Genomic DNA, 18017 nt, shown 5'->3' with positions numbered 1-18017 from the left:
GTGTAGATCTATGTTGAATTCATAACTTTTTTCCATTGTCTGTCTCACATTGAATATCTGATCAGCTGTACTTCTTCCAGGTCTAAAGCCGCACTGGTATTCTCCTATAATATTCTCCGCATACGCACTTAAGCACTGGCCACACCAACGTCTGCTAGAGGTAGCGAGCTCGCTCCCGCGGTGGTAGTTCAGGCCACACCAAAAAACGTCCGCTAGCGGTAGTTTGGTTTTGATGAGTGTGGTTCTCTAGTAGTGGGGGAAGGCCAGCTACCGAAGGCGAACTTTTAAAACTCGCTTTCCATGTTATTGAATTGTGCATGCCAAATCGAGCTCGCTACCTCGGTGGTAGTACCACCAGCAGACGTTTCAAAAGTTCGTCTGGCACGGCCAAGTGAAACTACCGCTGAGGTACTCCCTCTGCGGGAGCGAACTCGGTGTGGCCTGCTCAATTTAATAACATGGAAAGCGAGTTTTTTAACTTTGCTACCGCCGCGGGAGCGAGTTTGGTGTGGCCTGCGCTTTATTCTTTGCAGGAGGACTGAGGTGAAGATTTTGTATGCCACATGTAAGAATGTAATGCCTCGATAATTTTTACAATCTAGTTTGTCCCCTTTCTCCAGTATTGGGCATATAAGTTCATTGTTCCATTCTGAGGGCATTGTCTCTCTCTTTCCCATATCATCATTATCAATTTATGGAGCATGCTGTTCAATTTTTTCCCGCCATACTTCCATAGTTCAGCTGGTACGACATCACCACCGGGAGCCCTATTGTTACTTTGCCTCCTAACGGCCTGCTCCACTTCCTCTAGCGTTGGACTTTCCACTTCAATTCTCCACAAGATGACGAGGTGAATCTTTCAAAGAATTCAGTTCTTTGAAGAATCTCTTCAAAGAACTCAGCCCATCTGTTCAGAACCTCACCTTCCTCTGTCAGAAGAGAGCCATTCTTACCCTTGCATATATTGATTCTTGGCTGGAATCCCTTACTCAACTTTCTTACTGCTTCGTAAAATTTTCTAACCTCATTTTGACTTTTCAGCCTCTCAATTTTCTCCATCTCTTTCTTCAGAAAATCCCTTTTCTTACCTCTGATGAGTTTCTTTGCTTTTCTTCTGCTTTCTTTATACTTTTCATGGGCAAGTCTTGTCTTTCTCTGCATTGCAACCAATTTGTCTTGATTTCTAATTTCCACTGCTTGTAGACATTCATCATCAAACCATTCAGCATTTTTGACCTTTTTCTTTTTCCGATTACTTTTTCTGCCGCATCTTTGATTACATTACTCATGTCAGACCATGTCACATCTATATCCATATCCTTTTCCTTTTGCCTTCATCTTCCATCTTTTGCAGGTGCCATTTGTCTGTTGTAGGTGCACTCTGATTGCCTACTAGCGATTTCCCCTCCAGTAGCAGTATGATAGCTGTGTGTGTGTTTGTGGTTTGACTGCCAGTTTGGGCCCACATCAGTGTTCTCACATCCAGTAGAGATGTCGTTTGCCTTTTAGACACCACAATGTGCTCCATCTCGTTAGTATTTTGGGCTCCAGTCACTTTCCATGTTCCTTTATGTATTTCTTTGTGCTGGAACTTGGTACTTGCAACGAAAAGATCTTGTTCTGCTGCAATCTGTGCTAGATATCTTCCATTTTCATTTGTCTCATCATGCATTGAGCACCTTCCTGCTATTCCTGCCAGGAAATCTTCCTTCCCTAATTTTCCATTGAAGTCTCCTGTTACAAGTAACAAGTCATGCCTTGATACCCTTTCGCATAGTTTGCTCATATTGTCGTAAAAAGCATTCTTGTCTTCATCTGGTGCTTCATTTGTGGGTGCATATGCCGATATAATAGATATATTCCTGAAGCGCCCCTTCAATTTAATTCTACATAATCTTTCATCACATGGCTCAAAAGAAGTGGAGCTCCTTCTGACCTTTGCATTTATGAGGAACCCTGTTCCTGCTTGCCCCGTTCTCTTGTCTGGACTGCTATAGAAGAGAGAATATCCTTTCTTATCGATTCTTCCATTCCCACACCACCGAGTCTCTTGTAGTGCTAAAACATCAATCTTAAACTTTTCACTCCAATTTGCTATCTCTGTCATTTTACCAGGCTGCATCATTGTCCTAACATTCCATGTTGCTACATTCAATACATACTTCCGTTTTGTTTTCCTTAGTCCATTTCTTTTTCCTTCATAATTTTCCGAAATTCCGTCCGACGTCCGAGGCTTGTTTGAAGGATTCACAGCAAACTTGAATTTTTACTGGGTGGAGCAGCTAACACAACGTCAAACCCCCAACCTGGAGGACCAGGGTCGTTTGTTTAGAGTCGCCTTCTCCTAGGCACTTGCTTTCGCTGCAGCTTTCAGAGTGTAACCTACCATGGATTTCATTTGTGTTTACTCCCTAGGCTCATCCGCCCTCTCCGCCGTTGGGATTGCTCCTCATCCGCCTTCGAAACCGTTGGCCGGTTTGCTAGTTTTGGTCCGCCCCGGCTATTTGATTTTACCGGTACCACCCATATCTGGGAGGCATTCCCCTATCCGCCACCTGGGGAGGCGCCCGATGGAGGACTAGCAAGATCTCAAACGGGACACATGATCAAGTGATTGGAAAAATATTCAGTTTGACAACACAGTCGATGCAGTCCGTGTTGCCAAATTGTCCAATAATCAATCCTTTCATACAAGACCAAGTTATTGGAAAAATATTCAGTCTGACAACACAGCCGATGCAGTGTTGTTGGTTTGAATATATCCAGTCATATGGGCTTGTCTGCAATTATTGAAATTTGGCAACACGGATATTCTGTCCAACTTATCTCAACTTATTTTATTCAGAGTATAGCTAGTTGAGTATACTGTAAATTTTGTCTTCAAAAATTCGGAGATATCTGAAATAAATCTAGTTTGCCATGGTTGTAGCACAAGAGGAAAGAGTTCAGCTGTAATAATTATATCAGTACCCGGCTCACAGACTGACACTTTTGGAAAAAGGATCATATTATTCGGGACTCAAGCTCTTCAATTGTCTGCCTGAAAGAATAAGGTTATGTGGTAGTCATAGGCTATTCTTGTCTTCAATTACAAAAATGCTCTTGTAAAAGCGTCCCTATACTACGGAGGAATGTTGCAGTGCCTTTACAATTTGAGTTAATACAATTGCATACACTTTGCATAGAAAAATGTTCATGACATGTTACATGCCACTTGAGCTCTTCTCAGATTTGTGACTTCACGTAACAAATGAACGAAAATAGTCTGATAGAAATTGGAAGGGCTGATTCTCTCCTCACTCCTTTACCCTTTTTGGCTTGGCATGACTCTACTCACATTGGTGTACTTATGAACTGTCCCTTGAAAATACCGACGCTTTGCCTGATTCTTGAAAGTATTTTCTCCTGAATTATCGAGTACTCAGAATAATATATTGGTGTACCTAAATAGATCAATACTTAAGAAAGTCTGAATTATCTGGAATTTTATTTCTAGAAATCTCTTCCCTTATGAATAAAAATTCTTCACCAGTAACCGGGGATAATTTAATTGAACTCGCTTTTATTAATTCAAACAGTGTCGTTTCCTGTTGTTGGCAGAGGTGGACCTTACTCATTATAGCGAGTTATATAATAAATCATTCCATATTACCTCCACGCCACCAAACTGAGTAATTCTCTCTTAGATAATATCAGGGTGCTTGACAGTACTCTTCGGTTTAGTTTTGCTATTGTGACCTGGATTGACTATAAGATAACTTGGTGGGTTTCTGTTTAAAATATAAAAATATTTGTGTTTGCATCTCGAATGTTACACTATATGAGCTCTTTTATTTTCTATTTTCATTCTCTTACTCATCTATCAATTAAGGCTATTCGGTACACTTTTTTATATAAATTTGATAATCTTTTTCAATATAATTGTTAAGATCATTTTAAGAGTAAGAAAAAGTGGCAACTGAAATTTTCAAGTGGTCTAATATGCGAGTTATGGGTTGTTGAAGTGCTAACTCCGTTTTCTTTCCAGATCATAAACGGTTTCGAATTTTCCATTGGAGTTTTTTTTAATACATTCAGTATATCATTGGCTTTGTTCTAATATGCGTCAAAAATGTTACTTTTTTATTTATGAACGATGTGGGAAATAACATGTTTTAGTTTAGAAAGATACATTTTTTGAATTTTTAAGAGAAGCTCTGTTAATATAGTCGAAACCGTTTAGGATATGGAAAGAAAACGGATTTAGCACTTCAACAACCCATAACTATAATAATAATATTTTTATTTGTTCAATACAGTACAGTCATTATGAATCACAACTATACAATTGAACATTGTCATGTACAAAAAAATCTCTTCAATATTTAACATAATAAAAATATAGATATAGCCTATATGATATCACACATAATTGTCACATAAAAATTCATTTACACTATGAAAACTTCTTTCAACAAGGAACTTATAAAGATCTTTTTTGAAAGTCATGCTTTTAAAATCTATATTACTAGACAAATTGTTTAGAAATGTTGTCCCTATGTAGCTAGTTTTTTTCTCAAAAAGAGTTAGCCTGTGAGGCTGAACAACGAAGTTGTTCCTGTTTCTGGTAAAGTGTGAATGTACCTGTGCGTTGGTCGTTAAACTGCCCATATTCTTAACCACATATAGGCCTAATAGAGTTTTAAAAATAAAAAACAAGGTACAGTGAGTATGCACAGCCTTTTAAAATAATCTCGACAATGATTATTGAACCCCAATCCCACTAAACACCTAATAGCACGCTTTTGCAGAATGAATATCTTATTTATGTTCTGCAGAGACGTGTTACCCTAGAGCTCAATTCCATATGCAATATGTGAATAAATGAGTGCGAAATATAACGTTTTTACTGTCTCAGGGGGCACACACTTGACTATGATTGTTTCGCAGAACAAATAAACTGCTACTGATTCTGTTCGCCAGTCTGTCAGTATGGGCATTCCATGAGAGATCCTTATCCACAATCAGTCCCAACAGACTCGCCTCTGTCACATTCTCCACAATAGAGTCATCAATGCTAATTACTGGCTCAAATGCATAATATTTGAAACCAAATTGAAGGCACTTACTTTTTTTAGGGTTCACTGACAATAATGATTCATTATAATTAAAAAAATGATAACGTTTAATTGAATAACAATTTATTTTAATTATTCTCATCAAAATACAATATTATTTTACTTCTTATTTCAGTTTTATGACTAGTTAACTCTTTATTTTCCAACAAAACCTTTCCAATATTCAAAATATAATTGATATTATGATAATATAACTATTCTTATATTATATTAATTATATTTTTATTTTTAATAAAATATACTGAAAAATAAAAAAATACTTATTTTTCAGGATATAATAATATTACTGCAGGTAGTAATTTTCTGTGATCTCAGTCTTAGAAAACTTTCAACGATTTTAGATTATACAGTATAAAATTGTGCAAACAGTTCTTTTTTGCTGAATTATTTCTATAATGATTCCACATCAATATTCTTGTGAATGCAGTTTTGAATGCAGATTGTGGCGGGAAATTATTTGTTTGAATGGTTGCTAGATGGCGCTGGTATGGTCTTACTATTTTTGTCGCTGCATGCAGGGCGCGCTCTATTTTCGGCTATCAGCTTGAGCTCAAACTCAGCTGGCTGGATCAGTGTTGTATTGTTGTTGCCATTGTCGATTGTTGGTCGTGTGCGAAGTGATTGAAAATACAAAGGTCTTGAACCTGGTATTGCCTTTCCGTTGTAGAAATATTATTTGTTGGATGTTTATCGGTTTAGTGCTATTCAAATTTAGCCATCATTTCTAAAGTTGCCTGTGTGATCAGCCAAGCTGCATGTCCGTCGTATGTTAGTGAGTTGTTTCTTGTTTGTTGTGTTCCGAGAATTGAGACGGAATAGCTGCATGATGCCAACTCCATACTCTTGATGGTGATCATGTTTCAACAAGTACATTCTTGGGCTTTTGATTTTCACACAAAAAAGTTTGAAGGGTTCTGAGTTCGAACCTCACGTCTATTCATTCTCAGTTGGAAAAGAGTCGTTTGATTAGTTTTCACTCTAAACTGCAAATATGGTTATAAGGTGAGTTTGTTTTCTGTTATCCATCCATACGACTTTTGTCTCCATAAAATAAGTATTTAATAACTAAATAATATATATCAACTCTATCGTATGTGATGTGGCATGTAAAATATATTGTTTCATGTATTCTAAACAATGGTTGAATAAATCTCACTGATACTTAAAATGCTCTCCAGCAGTTTTCTCTATTTAGCCTAGGTCTATTAAGATTTTTACAATCCCACTGTATTCCAAAACTTACAGGCACGTTTAAACTTATAATATTTTAGTTTTTGCAGATTCTCTGTAGCAGGTTTCTGACTGTGTAATAGTAATCTAATAATAGCCTAATTGCTACAATCCAACGAACTGTTTTCCAAGACTTGAAAGTTACCTACCCTAAAAATATTCAAGTTTGAATTATTTCTCTTGAAAAACAAAATCTATTTTTATGAATTGAAAATATTTACGAGTTTCTTCTTTAAAAAATGTAAATTCCAAGAGGCCGCAATAGGCCTAGATTAATTTTCAAAATTAAATGCAGTAGGTCTAATAAAACCGTTATGTAATAGACCCTACACAGAAATAAAATATGTTATGAGATGAACAATATCTCGGAGAATTCATGTATCCTCAAAATGTTATGAATCTGCCTTAAATTTGGCAATGGATCTCTTCCCGATTTCAACTTCAGGCACTTTATCCTACCAAGTAAAAATGATTTAAGCTATAAAAGTTTTTTCTTAGAATATGTTCCATTTAGAAAACTTGGTAGTATCCAAATACAAATAGGCCTACTAAAAGTAAATCATGTACTGACTAAGTAAATCTCATTATAGGTATAAGCTAGGTCGAAAGTGTGGCAAAAATTCATAACTTTACCGTACTCATAAATCGAATAATCTGATAAATGAAGTATTTATTTGTTCAATCCTTGATTAAGGTATGTTATAAAAAAATAACACAACATTAAACATACATCAAAATACTACTAACAGATGCCATAAAAATGGACTGAGTTAATATTAAATTAATTATTAATAATGAATTAATGATATGAGGTAAGAGGGATCCCTAGCAAAGATCAAATCCAGTGCACAAAGATCAAATGTTTCAAAATATTGTGGTGGTACACATCAAAACGTACTGAAAAATGTATGTGATTACTCAGTAATGTAGGCTATTTATTTTTTTGGTTTCAGCCAATTTGCTTATTTTTGATCCATTCTTCATTTAATTTTCATTTTGGTATCTCGCTGTCTTAAGATACTGCATGAAGAAATGATCTCAAACATGAACCATATTTCAAAGTCCAATATGGCAATTTGCGTTCTTCTATCTTGGGAAATGTCTTATCAGTATACTTGAAAGGCTCCTTTCAAGTTTTAAGTGATATGGCTTCCTTGTTTCGTAATATTTTCGAGAGAGAGAAAGAGAGTGATATAGTGGCGTCCACTCACATTATGACTAGAATATTTTGGAATTAATTGTTGGACAGCATGTTGTGACATGTCTGTTTTCATATAGTCTGGGTGACCAGTATTATTATATTTATCGATGACATGTCTTGATTAAATAGAAAGTAATTTGTGTAGAGGTAGAGAATGGCGCGTCGCACCCACTCATGTTGGTAACCATGGCAACCCCCTTGTGCGTCGACGGCTCATATCTGGATCGTTTCGCCGTCTCTTGGTCAGTCCTCCTCACTCCTTGTTCCCCTGCCTATGCGCAGCGCATTGTCACCATAACCTGCCAGTATCACACTATTTTGTTATCACGTTGCTGGCTCATCAACAACAACGTGGAAGGATTTTCATTGGAAACGAGAAAATATATGCGTTTGATTAAAAACTAATTGTGTGTAGGCCTATTATGAAAACAAATTTTGTGTTCGAATGAAAACAATTAGAACTTATTAGAATTATTTATTGTTATGAATAAAATTCCAAATCAGTATCACTTGTGTTTCTCAAACAATATGAACGATAGATAGGGCCTACCCATGAGAGGAATAGAAAATTTCAATATTGGATAGAGCAATCAAGGCCCAATCCCATACCCATTTTTGGAGTTTTCCTTTCAATAATACAGGAGTATTCGCAAGGAGGGCGAGAACGTAGACTGCGTCCTTCTTGAAATTCTGGGGGGTCCCAAAAAGGGCAGCAGTGTTAAATGTAACGATATTTTTTAGAGAGGATGAGGTTTCTGAGGTTTTTTTTGGGAGGTTTGGTACTAAAATTTCAGATATTTAGGGGGTGGCACGCATAAATACCCTGAATAATATTATCAATTATTAACTTGGAAATCTTAAAACTAGTGTTAGATACTTACTATTTCTCTAGTTAGGATGGCAATGAAGGGAGAATGACAAAATCTCAGGTTTCAACGTGGTGATCACGTGTCAAACAAAAAATACAAGCATAGGACAATAAGAATAATACATTTTATTTAATTTGGTGAAACTGTGTAGGCCTATTTGGCATTAGATGTCTGATTACATCTAGGCTCACTTCCAGCAAAATGTTTTATTTCATGTTTTTCAATTGACGGACCGTCATCGATTTTTGCTCATTGAAAACGTTAGGCTCGAGTCGGTTTTGGATGTGAAATCGGAAATTTGTTCGAAAATAGATTTGCCTCCATATGAGAGGTAGAGGCCATGGGCTATCGGGTTTCGTGGCCCTGGCTGTGTTTCCGTTGATTGTGTGTTGTGTGCCTGTAGCCTGCTCACTCGCATTGTCAGTCGATCCCACGTTTTCGTTTTTCCTCTATAGAAGGAGCACGGTCTCACAAGCGCCACGCCTGTTATTGTAAAACAGGGAAACAACCGTTTACTCACTGACGTTCCCAGCCTTCGACGGACTGCAACGCTCTGTGATTCAGCTTTTTATGCTGTCGTTTTCAACTTGCATGGCAGTCCGTTAGTCCCGTCAAATGCATGTTGACAAACTGAGGCTAACTAACTTTGGCCTCTGTTATTACTGAAGTCAGCTTTCAATGCAAAACTAGAAACGCTGACGATTATTTTTAAACACTAGGAGAAATATGGAATTTTGACCTTGTTATTTCTGAAGTTCTCACGCTGATATGAATTGACAGCTGGCAATGTCAGTCCGTTGAGAAAATCTAACGGATCTTTGTCTTGTTCGTGACATCAAGGCCCATTGAATGTAGCCCACCCCTAATGCTTTCACACCTCACACACTTGTTCGTACTTAGTAGTAGGCCTACCAAGCTACCGTAGGTGAAAGAAATTGAATCATTTGATTGTATGACAACATCAACGTCTTATTATTTTAATCAGATGTTATTCATTAGCCTACTCATGTATGATAGTACTTATCTAGTTTTATGCCGTGTCTGTTTTGCATCTTTGTCATATTTATCAAAAACATGAAAATTGAAAGGTTTTCTACTGGATCACAGATCATCTGCCTTCCTTCTAACAACTTCCAGCTTGAAAATATGAATTTCATTTTGAAGCTTCACTTCTATTTCTATAGCTTAAATAATTTTACATTATTTTTAATTTCATCGTTAACCATTAAACTGCTAAATACAGTATTATTGAATCACAACCTTCCTAAAAGTATTTCATTATTTTAAATAATAAAGTGGTACCAGTTTTTCTGTTATCATGAATCGCGTTGGAATCTATATGATAGATGATTTGGAGAAATTGTTCTGTATCTTGTTGATTTCTCTATGAAATGGTGAATTATTGAGCTCTTGAAAATTAGCTTCACATAGGTTTCTACATTCAAGCACCTAAGTTACAGTATTTATTGCGCTTCATCACTTGTCCTGGCATTCTCTAATTGTTATCTTTTATCTTAATTTGCAGTGTTGCCTATAATCTTCCCTTAGCCATCCTGGAGAAAATTCAATATGCTCTAAATTTGTATATCACAGCTTTTCTTAAAAGTTATTATATTGCTGAAATATATGAATATCATTTCAATTGATGAAAAATATTAATGGAGATTTATAACTTGGAAATCTCTAACTTAAAAATTCAATTTAAAAATGTGGCTTCACCTCTGTTTCCAACAGTTTCAGTTCCATTTTTCTCTATGTTTCAAAAGGTGAAAATATAAATTAGTTTCAAAAGGTAAACATATTAAGTTTCATTCTAGTGTAAACTGAATGAAAAATATTAGTTTTTCAATTAATGTAAACTTAATCAATTATATTATAATATAAAAATGATATTATTATTTTATCAATTCTTGACAATCAATAACATTAAATGCCTGCCTAAGGGAATTCTTTGCGAATCCATAGTTCCTTTCCTGTATCTTCGTTTCTCTTGCGTTCTTTCGTACATCGACCTCATTTCCCATTGATTTCTTAAGACTTTTGGCGATGAATTGCTGCAAATCAATCATCACAAGAAAGTATTGCACTGCTCAAATAAATCCGGGCTTGATGATTATGGTGCCTGCAGTCATGCGTTGGCTTATTTTAGAAGCAGTGATCAATCCAACTATGAGATAAGTCACATAAGAAGTTCTCTGAAGTGTGTCACATATCTATTCACTTTATCAGATGAGATTATAAACTTCGTGGAATTATTGCCTCTCTGCATATAACGGCTGCCTTGCCAGAAACAGTTGGGGTCATAATCGTCAATACTGATATTTTATCAGTTTCCGATTATTCAGAAATTACAATTGAAAATTTATTTTGGTTTTCTTTATTTTTGATCTTTTCTCCTTGACTTCTTCTAAATTCTAATTTTTCAACCAGCTATTCAGAACGTGCGATAGCATAGTGAAAATGCGTGTGTTATTACTGATCAAGTATTTTTTTAACGTGTAAAGACATTATAGGCATAGACGAATAATAAAATATCTATATCATCTTTTCTTTCCTCTATGGTATAGGGTTCCTTAGCAGAACGTCACTTACTATACGGATCTATCTTATTTTGTATATAATACGGTTTTTTCACTCTTGGAACAAATTTATGATCAGCTTAAGCAGTATGTGAAAAAAGATACAGAGGCAAGCAAGATTATCGGTTACGTCCGATGAGCGATTTCAGGAGTTAGCAGTCCACTGAGCGATCAGTTGTTCAGAATAGCAATAAGGATTGGCAGACACTATGAATGGGAGGATTTTGATGTCATTAATCATCAGAGACAGTGACAGAGGAAGGCTTTTTTCCCTGATCACTCATCGGACGACACCAGACTATCAATAGTGCACTTTTTTAGCCTTTATCTATCTCCCAAAAAACGGTTTTGATAAAAATTGTTGAAACTCTTTTTATATCAACCACATATAATTGAAATTGCTTTGTAACAACTCTCTCTGTGTGTCGAGCTTGAGGATCACATGACCTATGAACTTATGCCCTCTTCACGTCTATCAGTTGGGGTTTCCATAGGAGGAAAATTTAGCGTTTAGTATTATTGTGCGATCATCCTACTTCTAGTGAACTGTAGGCAGTTTTGGTAATCAGCTGTGTGGCTCTAGCGTTTTATTTGTTGCTTGTAGGCCGACTTGTCTATTGAAGCGGTCGGTATTGTTTGAAGTGGCGTCTATTTCCTGTTTTGTTTTGCTGCTTTCCTTTGTTGGTGGTTAGGCCTAGATGTAGCCATGTGCTGCCATTGTCATGATCGATCCACTCCTGTCCAGCGCGGATGCCACGCTGTAATAAAATTGCCGATATTGCATTCGTTTTAATTAAAATTGAGTTGTGCTCTGTTGTTTGGCCCACTGTCCATACTCTCTGTTATTCGATCAGCCTAAAATATTGAACGGGTTTCCATCCCTGCAGTAGACTAATGTAGGTTACTCACTACTCAATCTGTGAAAAGTCTGATAATCAATGTATTATCTGTCAATATATTGAGTAATATTAGAATTTGACTATCTGAGATAGGCCTACTTTAACAAAACTTGAAACTATCATACTAAGATAAAAAGTATTTTTGAATCTACAAGTCAGTTCTTATTCATGAAAAGGGAATTTTGTATAAATTATATGTATGGGAGGAAATTGAAATGAATTTGATACGAAATATTGTTTTCAAATGATTAGGCCTGATACCAAAAAATTGAATATTTAATGCGATTTTTGTATTATACATGTATTTGAGTGAATTATCTCTTTTTTGAGAAGACGTTGTTGCACAGTCCACATAATTTTTACCAACTATAAATCCTTGTTATTCTTTAGTAAATGATATTTTGTTATTATTGTGAAGAAAATTAAATTCCAATAGTGCAAAAAATGAAAAATACATGCTTCGCTGTACAATGTGTCCAATTTCTTCTGATTTAAACTGGAAATATTTGTAACTAAATTCTAAAAGCTGAATTTTGAGAATTTTCCATCAGATTCGTCGTTGCCTCTAACCGATTTATCTCGTCTATGATAAAATAAGGAAAGTATAGAATTGGCACAATAATCAATATATTGCATGGATATCAAATCACTATCAATTGACATTCATAATCAATATCTATCGTCTCAGCACAACAAAGATAATACTTTGAAGGACAGGAATCACATACATTGTTCGGTGCCTCGGTAGTATTGCATATACTTCAATTCTTTGATTTCAAGCTCAACACTGATTAGTCATTGAATCTTATAGATAAAAGGGAATAATACACCCCTTCAAGTAAATATGAACTAATCAAATAGTTCAGGTATAGTATATCCCTTCTCTTTGATTTCGAAATAAGAGACTTATATTGAACTTCTATGCTGTTTGACAGGGGAAATAAACTTCTAGTTCTTTTCAATAACTAGCTCAGCCTATACGAACCTGCTGCAGTAATATTTCCGTGCATGATATGCTCGATATTGTTCATTTTTGATTAGATAATTCGTCCTGTTGACTGGATTGAGTTGCTTTGAAATAGTTTGGAGCAGAAGCTAGAAAAAATAGTTCTGTAACTCTTGAGAGAGGCGATCAAAGCCTAGCACTGAAACCTTACAATCATGTTGGATACTATTGGCGAAGAAAGGAAGTATTGCAGCTTGCAGTAGGAAGCCTGTGAGCCCTACTTTGTTTTATGTGGTTGCCAGTGTGCTGTTCAGTTCACCCTTCTTCACTAAACTCTACACAGATGCATCATACGAGCTTCGCCATGCTAAGCTTGTAGAATGTATGTGCTTTTTATGCAGACTTGCGCAACGCACAGTTGTGTAATTCATCGTATTGGATGATGGTGGACCCTTGGATTGTGGCTCAACTCCTTGTTGTGTTTCTTCTTACTTCTCCTAACTTAAACGCTCATATTTTATTTTGTTTATTTTTCCCGTATGAAAAACTTGTTGTTATGGATATACATTATACAATTTGATGAACTAAATTTATAATAAGGGAAAATTCAGATTAAGGGTAGACCAGTGCCTACTTTTCTTTCCAATATTGTAGAGTTCATTGAACTGATTTGATTTTATTATGTTTTTATACTAATAATGAATGAACATGAAGAAAAATCCTGTATGTGATTGATGATAAATTGATGATAACTAGATGAATTTTAACTTATACAACAATTATTGAGAAACAAGAAACTGATGATGAATATTGAGTTGTGCTAAAGAAAAATTATGTTTATGAGTGTAACTCACTCACTCACTTTACTGTGTAATTGTAATAATTAATAATTATTTCTGCCAAACTTTATACACTTTAAATCCTTTTTGGACTACTTGTATTAAGAGGTTATCAGTAGTTGATCACTAGGGAAATTCCTTGATTCCTAAGCATTCGTCAATTATGACGAATAATATAACCTCGTCGTCGTCTTCTTACAGGTTTAGGCACTAATACCTGTTCCGCCTTCAAACATTCTCCAACCTTTTTCTTGGTCTGCCAATACTTCTCCTCCCTTCTGGCTTGTAAGCAATGACAACTTTGGGGATTCTTCCGTTCTCCCGCATTAATAATAATATAGAGGCGCCGAGCTTCGCTCGTTATTTTTATTTATTGATGAACAGAACACAATTCTCTAAAATGATCGTGTTTATATTTCACAGCTAGCTATACGTCAGCTTATGAATTTCGGGGATGCGATATTTTGATTTTCCACAGAATCACTCGTTCACTTTTTTCTATCCACAGACGACGAAAGTTTCAGCTGTTTCAGCCAAGGATGAATTATCCTTTTAATGTCGTTCAGCGAGTTTTCCCAAGGATGAGACCTAGTGCAATCGAATTTCCATATCATAAACCTACTTTGTTCCAAATCTCGTGAAAATCGTTGGAACCGTTTTCGAGATCCGTTGAACATAAAACCAGATATAAATATAAATAACCAGATATAAAAATTCAGAAATTGCTCGCTTAATATAATAGGATAACCTATTACTATAAAATGTAATGACTGACTAAAATATGCTTCGGGGTAAACGAAACCCGTAATTTGTTTGCTGAGTGAAATTTCCCGTAGATCAGAACTGAAAACTGTTATTATTTGTTGTGGAGCTGCGTGAACTTTCTTCTCAATTTTCAACTGCTGCTGATCTTGGAGATTCGTGGAGGGCGTTTTAGTCCATTCTGACAAATTTGACGGAACAATTGAGGCTGGTGAAAATGGCAGAAGCTGTCAGCAGCCACCGAATCGGTCGTGGTCCAACGATCCGTCGAGAAAACGCACCGCGACATTTGCTCCGCGTTCTTATCGGATCGGAGGCCGGAGGCTGAGGCTAAATGACTCCTGTTCTTTCAACTTCCCTTTCACCTGCAGTGTTTGTACACTACAACGACAATGTGGAGCCGAAACTATTATTTGACGTCAGACATGGCTATTGGCCGAGAGCCCGTCAACGCCATTCCAACCTGTTCCATGCACGATGTGCATATTAACAGCAAAACTCATTGTTCACTTCGTGATGGAAAATATCGAACAGGATGCTGGAGTAAAAGTGGACTTTGAAAACAGCAATTGTTTTTCATGCAAAATACATCTACATGACGTGAACTGTTTTTTACTCGAAGATACGTGCATAGTTTTTATTGATAGGCAGACTTATTCGATTCTAGTAGAGTAGATTTTCTCCATTTTATCCATAGAAATAGATGATCAATATAACAATATTTTCCCTGAATAAGTTCTTATCCTCAAAAATGAATTATCATACAGTGATAGGGAACATGTAGCGGCTATAGTCTCGTATTTCAAAAACTGTATTTTAATGCACTCACCACGTTAAGTATATACACGTCGAATGTATATATACCATAGCACATTACGAAAAGGGAAATTACCTCTAGCGTGAGACAAATACGGTCTTAGACGGCTCATTAGAGTAGAACAAAACAGAGCAGGATTGAAAGCATTAAGATTGTCCAATGTTCATGCTTGAGTGGAATAAAAGGTCAGAACACCTTCAGGCTTTTTTAAGGCTGTTCGGTGTACTTTTTTAAATGGATAATCATTTTCAATATAATTTTTAGAATCATTGTAAGAGTGAGAAAAAGTGGCAACTGAAATTTTTAAGTGGTCTAATATGCGAGTTATGGGTTGTTGAAGTGCTAACTCCGTTTTCTTTCCAGATCATAAACGGTTTCGACTATATTAACAAAACTTCTCTTAAAAATTCAAAAAATTTATCTTTCTAAACTAAAACATTTTATTCCCCAAATCGATCATTAATAAAAAAGTAAAATTTTTTTAAATTCGATAACTTGTTTATTTTGGCATTAATCGCGAAAACGCATATTAGAACAAGGCCAATGATATACTGAATGTATTAAAAAAAACTCCAATGGTAAACTCGAAACCGTTTATGATTTGGAAAGAAAACGGAGTTAGCACCTCAGAAACCCATAACGCGCTTATTAGACCACTTAGAAATTTCAGTTGCCAGTTTTTCTCATACTTATAATGATTTAAAAAATTATATTGATAAATATTATCCATAGAAAAAAGTGTAACGAACAGCCTTAATCTATAGTTAATGAAATTTCCGACTAGATCAATTCGTTTGAACGTTTCAACAAATAATTTATTGTTGGCTGGCTGGTGAAAATTGTCTCAATTATTAGTAAAATTTACACGCATTCCAATTTCTATTCAGATTTGGGTTATTTGTAAAGTAAAGAATTTCCAATGTTGATCTCATTGTCATTTTCCCTTTTCGACAGATCCCACTATCCTTTTAATCAGTTGAGTTGTCGGATATCGTGTAAATGAGACCCGTTCCTTATTTTTCAAAATTCTCCCCTCTAGAAAGTTGAGAATGTAAAAAAGAAATGACTTTCTGGTATACGCTTCCAATTATTCTCAAAAAATCTGTCACTATCAACCCTCTTCTGTGAACCCTCTCACTTCTCAATTGAAATCCACATTACACTTGGCTTCATGTAAAACATAAACGTAGGCATTTCCCCATAATTCTGCTCCCCTCTGTTTCTCAGTCATCATTCAGATTTTCAAATGTCAGCTCACTTGCTCTTCATCCACCTATTGAATTCATTCTGTGCATGCTCCCAAAAATAATTCAAGTCGGGGTTTCAGTTTGTTTAATAGAAAGTATATTATATACAACATGATCTGTGGAAAATACCTTGGTATTATAATTATAACTTCTTCTCATTGTAAATTTCGGGTGAGTATTTTGAAACGCGTCGTGATTTAAAACTTCTTAAAACATTAAAAATGATTGTAAATGACAATTTTATAAATTTTATAAAACCTGTAAATGCTATTTCTAATATAAAAATTATCTTTTGTTCAGAACATTGTATATACACTGGTTAGCTCAATTTGTTAGTGAGCAACCTTTGACTAACCAAGTCCTTCCCGACCAGTTTGACGTTGATGTGAATGTGGAAAAGTTGAAGGTACTAAATTTTCGAATAGTTGAATCCTGGCTACTTCTCGAGCTTGTCGGGATTGGCGATGTTGCATCCAGAAATAGAATACATTCGAGCTGATGACACCTGAATCGTTGGTAACCATGACAACAGTTAGTTCTCCAGTGATTTTATCAGTTTTTCTTGACATTGGTAATCCTCCCCCACTTGCAGGAGAGAATAATCAAGAATTCAAATCGACCGTACTCATTTACCTGGCTTCTCCCCAGATCTTCTTCCCAGTCTTGTATGCCGCTATGCGACACTTTTTTCATTAACAATCAATTATTACTTACAAACCACTTTCCCACAAAACAGCTTTTGTGCTGTGTATGGTCGAACTTCTTGGCCAGAATCTCTTTGTTACTGAAATCTCAATTCTTTTCTTTCAAGATTCCCTTGTATTTTACTTGAATTCTTGAACTCTTCCAATTACACTCCTGAACTCCTTTAGTATAAATTGAAAATACCTAAGAACCACAATAATTACCAAGGAAAAATATTATTTCCATTGAGATAGAGTTGGTATTGAAAGAATGAATTGAAGAATGTAGATTGTAGTTGAATAAGAATTCTTCAACAAGAATTTCAATTACCTTCAATTTGTAGTTAAGAAAAAAATTCAATATAGAATCTGAAAGAATTAGGTGAGAAAGAATGAATCTTTCATCGCTATAGTATTTCATCCAGTTCAACCTCAGATTATAACGGTTTTGGTTGGAAATTATGTGCTCCAATTTGTCGCCTTACTTGGTAGAGTAATAGCAAAGAGAAAAGATATATCTCATAAGCTATTTCGTTTGCTATAATTTTCTCTATGGTAATAGCATCCATAAGAAACTCAATCAATATTGAATGTAACGTGAAGCTCCATCCTGTTCAAAATCTGTTATAGTTTTCAACAGTTGGCAATCTTTCAAGATGAATGGGGACCTATGATTCAAAACCTACATCTCGATTGCCAGATGCCAGTATAATTTATTGGATTTATGATGAGGAAAAGGGTGTTGTGTGTTGTATTTAGATAGTGAAGCGAACCTATAAAACACGTTGTCCAGTACACCAGGGAGGAGCGATGTGAGCGGAATACTCG

General features: G+C 35.7%; 1 protein-coding gene across 2 annotated transcripts in view; it reads left to right on the top strand.

Moving 5' to 3' along the window:
• The window catches only part of LOC111047706 (protein pellino), a 63376-nt gene that overhangs the window by 3642 nt on the left and 41717 nt on the right, over window positions 1-18017 (top strand). The window contains exon 1 of one of the 2 annotated variants that reach the window (XM_039426895.1): window positions 5687-6119. The exons of the other annotated variant lie outside the window; for it this stretch is intronic. Coding sequence (XP_039282829.1) covers window positions 6109-6119 — 11 coding nt within the window. The 5' untranslated portion in view covers window positions 5687-6108. Of the gene's footprint in view, window positions 1-5686; window positions 6120-18017 lie in introns of those variants that run through there. 2 annotated transcript variants of the gene reach the window in all.

Source organism: Nilaparvata lugens, chromosome 4 (genome assembly GCF_014356525.2).
Source record: "Nilaparvata lugens isolate BPH chromosome 4, ASM1435652v1, whole genome shotgun sequence".
Lineage (NCBI taxonomy): Eukaryota > Metazoa > Arthropoda > Insecta > Hemiptera > Delphacidae > Nilaparvata > Nilaparvata lugens.
The sequence above is the reverse complement of the archived record's forward strand: the minus strand, read 5'-3'. Positions and strand labels throughout refer to the sequence as shown.